Source organism: Cavia porcellus, unplaced genomic scaffold, assembly GCF_034190915.1.
Source record: "Cavia porcellus strain 051 isolate PalLab524CR breed Dunkin Hartley unplaced genomic scaffold, mCavPor4.1 scaffold_24, whole genome shotgun sequence".
NCBI classification, from domain to species: Eukaryota; Metazoa; Chordata; class Mammalia; order Rodentia; family Caviidae; genus Cavia; species Cavia porcellus.
The window spans coordinates 33,421,300-33,434,620 of NW_026947507.1; the positions used below are offsets into that span (position 1 = coordinate 33,421,300).

The 13,321-nt window shown below is 39.7% G+C and overlaps 1 protein-coding gene across 7 annotated transcripts in view; it reads left to right on the forward strand.

Annotated features, from left to right (window-relative positions):
- Nucleotides 1–242: 242 nt before the first annotated feature.
- Ints10 (integrator complex subunit 10) overlaps nucleotides 243–13,321 on the forward strand; it is a 28,479-nt gene continuing 15,400 nt past the window's right edge. For 3 of the 7 annotated variants that reach the window (XM_063234834.1, XM_063234833.1, XM_013143540.3), the window contains exons 1-9: nucleotides 244–476; nucleotides 817–884; nucleotides 1,847–1,950; nucleotides 2,659–2,798; nucleotides 4,690–4,771; nucleotides 5,245–5,385; nucleotides 7,299–7,470; nucleotides 9,030–9,199; nucleotides 9,949–10,082. In XM_063234834.1, coding sequence (XP_063090904.1) covers nucleotides 348–476; nucleotides 817–884; nucleotides 1,847–1,950; nucleotides 2,659–2,798; nucleotides 4,690–4,771; nucleotides 5,245–5,385; nucleotides 7,299–7,470; nucleotides 9,030–9,199; nucleotides 9,949–10,082 — 1,140 coding nt within the window. In that variant the 5' untranslated portion in view covers nucleotides 244–347. Of the gene's footprint in view, nucleotides 477–816; nucleotides 885–1,846; nucleotides 1,951–2,658; nucleotides 2,799–4,689; nucleotides 4,772–5,244; nucleotides 5,386–7,298; nucleotides 7,471–9,029; nucleotides 9,200–9,948; nucleotides 10,083–13,321 lie in introns of all 7 variants that reach the window. The other 4 variants (XM_063234832.1, XM_013143539.3, XM_013143541.3 and 1 more) reach the window with 3 other exon arrangements.

Below are 13,321 nucleotides of genomic sequence, written 5' to 3' on the forward strand. Positions count from 1 at the left end.
ATGACCGATCATCGGAGCACCAATACAGAGCTAAGACATCGCTGAGCTCCTGCGCATGCTCTCTGACTCGACGACGATCATTCTGGACGGAAATCCATCTCTCCAGAGTTTCCAGGCGATTCGCAAGGGCCCACACGGTAATGCCCGCTCCCAGCGGCAGCCGAGAGCCGAACGAGGGTGGCTGCTTGCAAAACCCGGAACGCTCGCCCTCCCGTCCGCTCCGTGCGCCACGCGCATCAACACGCATGCGCAGTGGCCCCCGCTGGCGAGCGGAGGCGGCTGCGGGGCTGTATACTGGGAGCCGGAAGGTTCAGCCTCTGTAGCCTACGGGCCCTGTCGCCGGGGCCATGTCGGCCCAGGGTGACAGCGAGTTCCTGGTGCAGCGAGCCCGAGAGTTGGTGCCCCAGGACCTGTGGGCAGCCAAGGCGTGGCTAATCACGGCTCGCACCCTCTACCCCGCAGACTTTAACATCCAGGTGAGGCGAAGGCCGCGTGGGCCGGGGGCAGAGGCGGGGATGCGCGGCCGCCCCATCCCTGCGGCCGTCCGAGCCCGCCGCGCGCTCTAGAGCGGGAGACCCGGGGTGCAGGGCGGCGGCCCGGAGGTGGGAAGTTGGGTCTGGCGCGGACCTCCCGTCTTGTCCCTCTCCCATCGCTGTGGCAGCCAGTCGTTCAGCGCCTGGTACTCTGAGACGTTGTCCCGCCGGGACAACGGCTGGGAGCCGACCCGGGGCAAAGGCCCGCGCCCCACTCCGCAGCCTGGGCCGAGGGGCAGCGAGTGAGGCGCGGGGTTGTGACCCCTCCACTGTACCCTTTTAGTATGAGATGTACACCATCGAGCGCAATGCGGAGCGGACGGCCACCGCGGGAAGGCTGCTGTATGACCTGTGAGTGAGCCCGGGGGACCCTCAATTTGGGCTGCGCTGGGGGCCAGTTTCTGTCTGTGAAGTGAAAGTTAGGGGGAGGGGTCGATCATCAGCTACCCAGAGCTTGCCCAGTGATGACCGAGGCCTGCCCTGAATCTCTGACGTGCCTTTTGCAGAGAGGGCTTTTCATCCTTATGTTTTATCCTTGTTAGAACTTTTATCTAGTGATTTATTTCATTTGGGGATAACTCATGCTTATTGCAAACGTTCAAACTATTTGACAAGGATAAAAAGTGAAAGTCCTTCCTGAACTCAACTGGTGTTAACACATAGTACAAACAAGCCTTTGGGAGAAGGAGATCTAATTTGTCAATTCTGAAGTTTGCTTGCTTCACCCACTGCTTTAAAACCCTTTCCAGATATTTCAGGTCTTTAGCATTTCTCTACTTTTCTCCTTTTCTCTCTGTCTTTGAGACAGGGTCTGTCTCTGTTCCCCAGAGTGATCTTTACCTCTTCTGAATAGCTGGCTCTGCAGGCATTCATCACCATCCCTGGTTTATCAGTCTTTTTAATTCTTGCCAATATATAACAAAATACGCTGTCTTGCTATTTTGATGTTTAAATATTTACTGTTTATGCTACAAATAAAGTTAAGTATATCATTTCTTCGGTTCTTGCCGTTTGTATTATATAATTTGAATTTGTGTGTTTTTTCTTTGGGTACTTCGTTTCATTCTTGTTGATTTTTAGAAATTCTTTGTGTATTAGGGTTTCGTGTGTTTTCATTTATAAAAATATTTAAAAACTTTTGTAAGAACTCTTATTTTTGTAAATGTGTTTATTTTTCTGTTTTTATTTTTATTTTGGCGTATCTAGAATTCACTTAAAATACCTGAGTGTTTTCTTCAAATGCTAGTATTCTTTTCTTTTTGGTGACTGTATAGAGTCTGGATTTTAATTTAATATATTTATTTTAAAAATAGGTTTGTGAATTTCCCAGACCAGCCGGTGGTATGGAGAGAAATCAGCATTATTACATCAGCATTAAGGAATGATTCACAGGATAAGCAGACCCAATTTTTAAGAAGTAAGAATGGAGCGACATCTTAAATGTGTACAAATTGCCATTTCTGAAATATGAAATTATGCACAAAAATTTCACTAAAAAGTCACACTTGTGACTTATATACCACAAATGGCGTATAAGAGTCAGTTTTGTACCCATATATGTGTTTTATTCTTGGCAACTGAAGTCTGTTGTAATGTCACTTGGTCCTTTGAGAATTTGCATCAATACCTTTGAGGTTCCTTAAAAGGATGTGGACCTACTAGTGAGGCCAGGGAATTTAATATATTTGAAACACATTTTATCGTAGCCAGAAAGCATCTGTAAGATAAACCAGATTTCTGAAAAATAGAAGAGAAACTTTTCTAAGTTGTGACCTTTTTCTTTAAACTTCTGTTTTGGTAGCTATAGCAATCAAAGATTGAGAATTCTGCATAAAATAGAAAGGAGCTAGTTAGCTCATTTCAACTTGAACAAGTGCATACTCTTTATCTTGCAGTGTTGTTACATGTTGTCTGTCTTCTCGATCCAGTAATAGCTCCAAGTATCTTATGATTACTCAGCAAACATGTCTTGCCAAATACCTTGAAATTCAAAAGCCTGCCAGGTTGTAGGTAAAACCTGGCCATGGTGCTTCTGTGCTGTTCTGTACATGCAAATGCCTTCCTTACCACTTTTGCTTTAGTATTTTCTGAAAGAATTTCTAAAGGCGAAATGTGTTGTTTGCAGGTTTATTTGAAACTCTTCCCGGCCGGATCCAGTGTGAAATGTTATTAAAGGTCACAGAACAATGCTTCAACACATTGGAACGATCAGAAATGCTACTCCTACTTTTGAGGCGCTTCCCTGAGACAGTAGTGCAACATGGGGTAAGAGTGCTTTTTCCTTTTATTTCTTTTAAAGGAAATAAAATTGGTTATCAATAGATTCATCAATATGGTAGGAGCTCTAGCATATATGACAGTAAAATAGAGAACCTAGGAGCTCTGGGTAAGATTGAACTTATATCAGAAGATTCTTGGTCAGTAAAGCTAAGAAGGCAACATTGCTATTAGGCATTGGCTTTACATTTCTAGGAGAGAATTCGTACCAGTGTAAAGAAATAATCACCAAACTCTGCCTTAGTATTTATTTGCAATCTTTAGAATTTAAAAAAATCCATTTCCTTTGTATTTGACATTATGTTTGAGTTTAAATGAGAACCATAGTTTGCAGTCTTAACATATAGGTTATTCATGTGCTTCTGCCCTGTGGACCCTGTTCTCCCGGTGTTCTTGCCACTTCCCTACATCTGTGGTAATTACCGAATGCTACTGGAGGGTGTAATAAGTGCTAAGGAGTTGCTAAAGAAACCACATCTTAATATTTTAGTAATTTCTTATAGCCAATCAGTTGTCAAAATTTAAAACATTCTTTACATTCAAAGTCATATTGGTTATTCTTTCCCATGCCATCTTTCTGGCTTCTGGCCCTGGTTAGCCTTTTTTCATTCTTCTTACGTTAGTGTCAGGAACTGCCATTACAAAGTGCCAGACACAAAGTAGAATAAAACGCTAGCAGTTCTCATAATTCTCACAAATTCAAAAGCTCTCATAAAAACGAGATGTTGGAAGGGCCATGTTCCCCCTAAAGACCATAGGGGAGAAATTACTGCCTGTCTCATCACATGGTCTTTCTTCCTGTTTGTTTCTTTGGCCTTCCATTAAGCATACCACTTGTTGGTTTTCTGGTCCACCTTAATCCAGTATCACCTCCTCTTAACCAATTGCATTTACAAAAGCACTACTTTCTGTAAGAGTAAAGTATAAAGTCACACAGCCCAAAATGATGTTCGGGCTTATGGAAGAATTTGACAGTGACTTCATAACATTGTACCAGCTAGGAAGACAGAGCCATTTTAGTGTAAATATACTCTGTGATGATTTTACCATGATGTAATCAGTGACAAACACATCTTCAGGACTGTCCCCGTTAGTAAGTGGTACAAGACTGTGGTTCTCAGTGGGTATGAATTTGGGGGACACTGTTTAAGCCAGTGCACTCCCTGATCATTATTCTTGACTTTTTACCTTCTGTGTAATGTCATTTTTTCTATTATTCCATCCCTACCACAGAACATGCCTGTGTGATTGCAAGGAAGATTATTTAAACACTTAGTAGGATTTGTAATAGTAATTATATAATAATAAATATAAATTATAAATAATTTTATTTATATAATTTATAAATAATTTATATAATTTATAAATAATAAATAATAATTATATAATAATAAATAATTTTCTATTACATTAGCACGTTAGTGATGGAAAGATGGCCTTAAAACTCAGACATTTCCATCCAGGCATGCCCAGACTATGTAACTGGTGACTCCTGGGAACTCTTAAGAATGAGTTTTGTTTTTCACATGCATCTTGATGTAAAACATAAAGTTGGTTTTCACATTTCTTGGAAAATCTCTCCATTTATATTATTCTAATTCTAGTTCCAGTACTTCCCTGAAATTTTATAAACTTTGTTAGTATCTTAATTTTGCTAGTTAAAAGGAGAATAAACTGGGAATAAAGTAGTCAGGTGGTCATGTGAACTTAGTCTTTTGGTCTATGTTATGGATGTTATTATGTTTTCTAGTCTTTGAAGTGTGATAGTTTTTTCTCAGAGAAATTTAATTATACAAACTTGCTGAAATATAAAAAACCTGTTATGTAATTCTGATATCTTAAACTGTATACATTTAAATTGATTTGTATTTTGAAACAGTTTGGCCTTGGGGAGGTACTATTAGAAGCTGAAACTCTTGAAGAGCAAGAGTCTCCTGTTAACTGCTTTAGAAAATTATTTGGTAAGAAAAATCATATTTTGTATGACTTCCTTATGGAAGAAATAGAATATGATGAGATGAGGTTATATGTAGAAAGTAAAGGAGTGCTTCATATTATGAAACTTAAATCCTTGCTTATCTTTAAATTCAGAAAGACTATTAATTAAATTCTAAACTTTTATTTTGTGATGTTTGATACCTCTGAAAGCATATGGATAGAAATATAGGTAAACATATAACATCTAGCCAATGAGGCTACCATCAGTGTGACTAATGGACCTTTACCCACACTGATGAATCTGCCAGTGAGTTTGCTTACTACCGCCTTCCACTGATACCCCTTTCCATGGAAGTTTTAAAATAAATCTGACATAAGGAATTGCCCCTCCCCACTATATTTTAGATGCTATAGTAAGTGAACTCTAAATTTTGTTTTTGCTAACCCTGTGGTAGACAACTTGATCAGTTGTTTTCTTATTCTTCCCCTTCAACAGTTTGTGATGTACTTCCTCTAATAATTAACAATCATGATGTTCGATTGCCTGCCAATTTATTATATAAATACTTGAACAAAGCTGCTGAATTTTATATCAACTATGTCACTAGGTCTACTCAAATAGAAAATCAGCATCAAGGTAAGTGGGAATGTCCTGCAATTTTATTTAGACAGCCTTTAGAAAAATTGCAGATTCCAAAATCCCTCATACTGATTACTCTTCTCTGGGTACATTCTGTAGTTTTTCTTAAACATTTTACTTTAAAAAAATATCTACATTTATAATCTGAGACTTCTCTCTGGAATAGTTTCTATCCCTTGATTAAAATAGTCTGGTTGCTGAAGTATAACAATACTGCCCTCAACTTCATAGATACTACAGCTTAAAATTCATTTTTTGCTTAATCCAGTGGCTGGCTGTTTCTTGTCACATGTTGCTTAATTAAGGAATATATTCTCAGAAGTACATTGTTAGACAGTTCTAATGTGTGAACATCATAGAGTATACTTACACCCTTAGTTATTTTTCTCTGGTTGCTGAGACAAAACACCCCAAAGTTAAAGAACGAGAAGTTTATTTAGTTCACCGTTTGTAGAGATTTCAGTCCATAATTGACTGGTTCCAAGGCACACAACAGGGGCAGTAGTTCATGACAGCTGAAGATAACAAAAACAACAACAGAAAGAGAACAACGCAAGCTTCTCTGTCCCTTGTATTGTATTGAGTCTACTGGGATTAAGACAGTGCCAATCCAGTCAGTGTACTGGTCCAGCAGTCACCAACCCTTAATTCCCGTGTTGTACTATGAATCAATTTCACCATCTAGATTTAACAGTGACTGCATGAGGCTTTGCGGGACATCCAGACATAAACTGTAACACACTCTTAGATGGTATAGCCTGCTGTACATCTAGGTTGCATGCCATGACCTACAGCATGTTACTGTTCTGAATACTGTAGACAGTGATACACAATGATAAGTATCTGTGTATGTGGCATACCCAACAGAAAAGGTACAGTAAAAATACATTATAAAAATAAAAAATAACATACCTGTTAAGGGTACTTAACTTAAATGAAACTGGAGTTACTCCAGGTGAGTCGATGAGAGGCGTGTGAATATGGAAGCCTAGAACATTTCCGTATGTTGCTGTGGGCTTAACAAACACTGTATATAAGCTATACTACATTTATAAGAAAGAAGTTTTTCTTTCTTCAATAGTAAACTAACGTTAGCTTATTGTAAAAATCTTCACACATTTTTAAATGGTTTTATCTTTTGATTTCCTTAACACTTAGCTTAAAATATGATGAATACATTGTACAAACACTTTTTTCTTTACTTTTTTGTTTTATAAACTTCTAGCTTTTTGTTAAAACTGAAATATACACACATGGCCTTGGTTACACAGGGCCAGGATCCTTAATCACTGTCTCCACCTGCATTGGTGGCCCTATTAGAAAGTCTGCAGGACAATAACATGCACAGCTCTGGTAACAAAGCCACCTTCTGAAGTCCTCCTGAGGGACCTGTCGTAAACTTCCTAAGCAGGTGTTACTGTGTTCAGAAATTTCAGAAATAGTTCATGGTGTTTTTCTCCTTCCCTCCCTACTGCACCCCCATTCATGCTGCTTTCTGTCATAGATCAGCTTGTCAGCAGAAATTGCACCATCAACTTTCCATTAGGGAAAACTTTGGGTGTTGGGATCCATGTTTTCAAATACTTTCGGGTAGTTGTTGGATATTGCAAAAACTGATGCTAAGCCCATCATTGTGAATGTTCTTGGGGCTTCTTTTTCTACTATATGTTACTTTGTTCTTGCCTCTTCAGCTCTGTGTTCACTAGGCAGTAGGTACCTTCAGCTTCATTATAATCTTTGGGACCACCACAGTCCTTCATTGATAGAAGCATCATTATGTGATAGACAACTGTCACATATTAGGGTGTGTACTTTTTTCTTTTAAATGATGGAGTGAGACTTTTTTGTCAAGCATTATATAAATAATAAGCAACAGTGTTAATTGTAGGATCCTTTTTTTCACATCTCAGGTGCCCAAGATGCATCTGATTTAATGTCGCCCAGCAAACGTAGCTCCCAGAAGTATGTAATAGAAGGACTGACTGAAAAATCATCCCAAATTGTGGACCCTTGGGAGAGGTTGTTTAAGATTTTGAATGTTGTTGGAATGAGATGTGAATGGCAGATGGATAAAGGAAGACGGTAATAGATACATTATTTCTTAAATTGTCTATCAAATGTTTAGATTATATAATTTCAGTATCCTTGTAAAAGTTAATAACATTTTTTTAAAACCAGTTTGGGTATGTTTCTCTTTGGACAGATTTTGTGACAATATTTATGCAAAAGAGTGTGGCTTTCAGTTTTCAGAAGATTCCTAACTGAAGCATTAATTCATAAGATGATACTGAATTTGAAGCTGTCCTTGGTAGTTCAGAGAAAAGAGAAGTTAACTTGGCATGTTTCTGTTGTGAATCTTGGGCTGATCACTGCCCTGATTGAGGAGGAAGAGTTTGCCATTCACATGCAGACAATAAAGAATAATTTTAACATGAATCAGTACTTCTCAAAAGAAATTCAAATTGCCAACAAATTTCTGAAGATGTATTTAACTTCATTAGTCTTTAGATAAATGTGAGTCAAGACCACAATGAAATCATCTCACCTCAGAACAGTGATACTGAAAAGACAAAAAATAATAAATGCTGGTAACAGTGTAGAGAACAACAGTTTTTTACATTCTTGTTGAAAATTTAAATTAGTGTGATCTCTATGGAGAATAGTAAGGAGATTCCTCAAGAAATTTGCTATGTGATCCAATTTCTCCTGCACCAGGTGCATATCCAGGGGAGGTGACACCACCATATCAGAGGCACCTGCAGATCTGTGTTTATCAGCACTGTTCACAGTGGCTAAGATACAGGATTGATCTAAATGCCCATCAGTAGATAAAGTTTAGCCATAAGGAAGATGATATCTTACCATCTGTGGTAAAATGGATAGAACTGGAGCATATTATATGAACTAAGTTAGACTCAGAAAGGCAGATTACACATGTTATTTCTCATATGTGAATGTAAAAGAAAAAAGGTTGGTTAGAGTGTAGACTAGTGATTACTGAAGGCTGGAAAAGGTCCAACCAGGAATTAGTGGGAGGTTAGATAACAGATACCCAATTGCAGTTAGATAGAAGTAAGTCCTGATGTGCAGAACTGAGGAGATACTGTGGTTCACAGTAACTTTTGTGTGTGTGTGTGGTGCTTGGGATCTGAGCTAGAGCCTTGGGTAAGCCAGGCAAGTGTTTTACTACAGAGCCAGGTCCCAATCCCACCACAAGATATTATCTATTGTATGAATAAATTGGAGATAGGAACTTAAAGGATCCAAATGTGAATTACTGATGAGATGAAAACTTAAGTATCCTGATGTTATCAGAACCTGTGGTATAGCCTTACTGAAATATCACTCTATACTTGGTAAATGTGTACAGTTATTACGTGTTAATAAAAAATTATTAATATTTAAGGAGATAGAAATTTTAACTACCCGGATTTGATTATAGAACACGGTACATGTATATTGAATTACCAAATTGTACCAAAACAATGTGTGCAATTAAAATGATTTTTTACAATTCAACTTTAGAAAGGCATAAATACTTAGAGCTTCATTTGGTAAATGTAGAGATTGTATCAGAGCTTTAAACCTTTTGCTGACAGACCCAGACATTTTAGTAAGTTTTATCATCTTTTCTCTTCCAGAAGCTATAGTGATATATTACATCGGATGAAGGATCTCTGCAGATACATGAACAACTTTGATAATGAAGCTCATGCAAAATATAAAAACCAAGTGGTTTATTCCACTATGTTGGTCTTCTTTAAGAATGCATTCCAGTATGTCAACAGCATACAGCCATCTCTCTTCCAAGGTTGGTTTTCAAATTTTAGAAACAGGATTCAGTGGTGATGGTGGGAGGACAAAAATGTTCTCACCATTGCTGTTGGATCCAAAAACTGGGGTGGTGCCAGTGCTCTGCTCATTGTATTGATGATTCCATTAGGCTTAGCTTGGTAGTTTTTCATAAGAATAGTTTGATTAAAAATTCCTATATCAAGGGTTAGTAATGTACTGTGAATCTAAATACAGATTCGAATGCCACGTTTTGAAAAAAACATGTGAAAATATTTTGAAGTATATTTTTACAAGGACATAATAGGCAAAGGTTTAAGTAAAATGCAGTACATTATATACATATATAATATATACTGTAAATTATTAAAAAGTCTTAAAAACAAAAAGGTACAATATAAAAATGTATATATTGCCTTATGAATATATTTTTCATACATTTATTTTATTTGGTGTTCAAAATCATAATGTACATGTAATTTTGTAACTTTTTATAATATATGATTTGTGATCATTATAAAAAATTATAGATACAAATACATTTGTTTTCACCACTGGGAAAGAACATTTATTAACAGTTTGGTGCATATCTGTGCTGTATTTTTTCCCTATACATGTAGACCTGTTTGTTTGCCTAATTGGGATCTCCTGTGAACCTATTTTTGGTTGCCTTTATTGTCATGTGATAGTTGAGTAAACTTCTTGCTGATACTAAGTATTCTCTTTCTTTCCTCATTTCTAATGTTGCCGTTTTCTGTGCTTCCATAGGACCTAATGCTCCAAACCAAGTTCCCCTGGTCCTTCTTGAAGATGTATCAAATGTGTATGGTGATGTAGAAGTTGATCGTAATAAACACATACATAAAAAGAGGAAGCTAGCTGAGGGAAGAGAGAAAACCATGGTAATCCTTTCAGATATAATCACTAACAGATTAGTTACATAGTTTGCTAGAGAAGAATTTTGTAAAATATGGTTTTGAAGCTAAATTGATAAAGAAGGGCCAAGGATATAGCTCAGCGACATAAGTGCCTGTCTGGGAAGCTTAAAGTCCTGAGTTCGGCTCCTGGTACCAAAGAAAAAATAAGTTATATAGGATTTTAAATTAAGCTATGTAGTTACTATAGAAGGGAGTGGAGGCAGTTTTGCCCCGTAAGTGACATTTAAAAATAGTAGAGATATTTTCTATCATCACATTCCTGCTCTTGATGGGGAATTGTTGCTAATTAACATGTATGCACCAGAGGTTGGGGGTGGTGCCTACCATCCAACACACAGGATAGCACAAAAGGTCAGTAGTGACCAGCTTGAGAAGGCCTTGTTTTGTATTTGACTGTTTTGACTAAATGACACTGTGGCGCAAAAGTGGAGATGCCCTGGTTCAGGAGGCAACAGCCTTTTCTGTCACTGGCCAATTAATGATATTTTTAGGTGTGCAAGCCAAATGGCCCTTATTGTGACTCCTCAGCCTTGCTATTACAAGTTAAAAACATCAATAAGCAGTGTATAAACAGCCGGCACAGTCATGTTCAATGGGACTTTATTGGTAAAAGCCTGAAGATCATAGGTTACTCATCCCTCTCTAATTGAAATGCCCAAAGGGGAGTCAGGGGCCTTAGCCACTTCTTGTCCTTTCTCCTCCCTGTTTTTAGTGTCTTTACTCTTTTTTGTTACTTGGGTAGCATTTTCCTGGAATCTAAGGATGATGACAAGTGTGCATGAAGATGAGATTAATTTGACGTTTCTGGGCTCCGTGGTATAGGATGGATTGGAGCCAGGAAGACAGAAAGCTGTTCTAAAAAGTATGTAAGGTTATTAACCCTTTTAGTAAACTTCCTCCCCAAAATGCGTGCATGCACAGTTTTGTAGATTATTTCAGTAGCTGGCAAGACGCTTTGAAACTTTACCACGAGCCCTAGGTTGAGAACTCTGTGCTTACTAAACTCTCTTCGATGCTCTCTGCCTACTCTTTTTACTTCTTTCTTGCTGGATATTTCGGTTCATTAGTGCTTTTGCTCTTGAACAAGTCAGTGCACAGATAGAAGCATTCAGCAGAATTTTGCTTCTGTCTGTAAACTGCACCACGTGAGGTACATAACCACAGCTATCTTCACCAGAATTGTGGAATGGGTTAAGTTTGTGAACCAAGGTACCACTCTATCTCTTAATGCTCTGGCTTATCCAGAAACTCCCTGAGGACCCAGAGATGCCTTTCTTCCACACAGCTAAACATGTTGGGTTCTAGTGGTTTTGACTGAGAGTAACGGCATGTTCCTGTCTAACTCCGGGTATGTAATGTAGCCCCAAAGATTAGCTTCTTTCCTTTCTTATCACTTACTCTGTGATCTAAGCCATCAAACTTCCTTGCTAGGCAATCAGAGTGATCTTTCTGTCTATGCTTCCTTCCTTGCTTCTTAAATCTCTTTCTGTGTGGCAGGCAGGGTGACCATTCAAACACGTATCAGACATCATTCTTGCTGTACAGTGTCTGCCTCTTCCTGTTACAGAGCTCACAGAGTGCTCCTGAGCGGGCCTCCCAGGGTGTGGACACGCAGGTCTCCACAGCTCTTCCACTCTGAGCCCAGGCCTCCGCTGGCCCCTGCCCATCTGAACTGCGCTGCAGATGCGCTGCTTTCCCTCAGAACTCTGCCAGGCAGCTTCGTCCTTGCCTCTCAGGTCCCAGGCCACACGGTCCTCCCTCTGGGGCTTCCCCTAAGGCACTGCCCAGTGTTTCCTTTTTATTCATTTTAACTTCAGAACCCTCATTGCTGTTCATTTGTTCTTGTTCATTTGTTAACAGTTCCCTATCTCTGTCCCCTCAAGGGCACCAGCTCCGTGGCACTCAGGTTGGTGCACAGGCTGTGGGATCTCAGGAACCCTCAGGGCATCTCTTCCATTTTCTAGCCATCATGTGCTTCTCTGCCAGCCCCTCTTCTCATTCTCTGGCCTTCCTGCCCATCTTGGATTTCTCTTAACAGATTTCATCCTGGTTTTTACTCCGTTTCCATACTCGTCTGCCTCTGCCTAATCAGATCCAGCCAGATGTGTCTTGTCATTGTACAGAACAACCTGATGGCCTGTAAGGTCAGCACGCAGATGTGTTTGCTGTGCTTATGGTTTTGTTTTGCAAATCATTTAGCATGTAGAATTAGAAGCATAGCATTTCTCATGGTAATCCAGATTCCTAACTTGTCCTTTTACAGCAGAGATACCCATAACACTGACCCACAGCTGGAGTTGGGTGTGGCTAGACTCATGTGGCAGCCCAGATGGCCGGGGCTGGTGGCAGTCCTCTCCTGTGGGCAATCTTCCCACTTGGCACATGCTTCTGTATGTTCCCTGCAGTTGCACTGTTGTTCGGAGCATCCTCCAGAGCTTTAGAGTAGGTTACCACATTTCAAAATTGATTTCTCAAAGTTTTACCAACTGTTTGTAATGCTGCAGTACTCCCCCACATCTGGAGTCCTTTCATAATTCCTAGTCTCATTTGGGAGACAGAAATGTTTTCTGTGGGCTGCCATGCTAACAAATGCACCAAGCTTGTTAGTGTGTGATGGTAGATTGCCACTACTTGGCAAGGAACGGGACCCTGATGAAATGGGATACTTGACCTGTGGGTTTTGGTTAAGGAGAATGTGTCATTCCTATGGAAAGCAGGTGGGGCAGGGTGGAGTTCCCAGGCACAAGGCAGGGTAAGCTCTGAAGTGGGGAAAGGCTGGCAGCAGGAGGAAGACCTCACAGAGTCCTGCCTGTCCCTGTGAGGTTGGCTTAGGGAACAGAGCTTCTAACTGACACACTTCTGCATATTTAAAACTTACTGTAGTACAATAAAGATCTGAGGTTTTGAAATAATAAAACAGCATAGGGGGATAAAAGGTTCAAGACATTCTTAGCAGAATCACCGCTGTTTTACTCCTCTGCGTTTGGTGTTGTGTCTGGTCATGCCCAGTGGCGTGGTCACAGTCGCCTTTCTCTGCAGCCTCACTTTTCTTGGCCTTTTGTATGATTCAAGATGAAGAACAAGTAATGTAGGAAGACGTGCTTCCCCAGCGGCGTGTCTCATGGGCTCCAGCTTTAATTCTAGTCCACTGCCTGACAAGCTGTTCTTGGAAGCAAATTAAATAATAGCACATATTGAGGTGC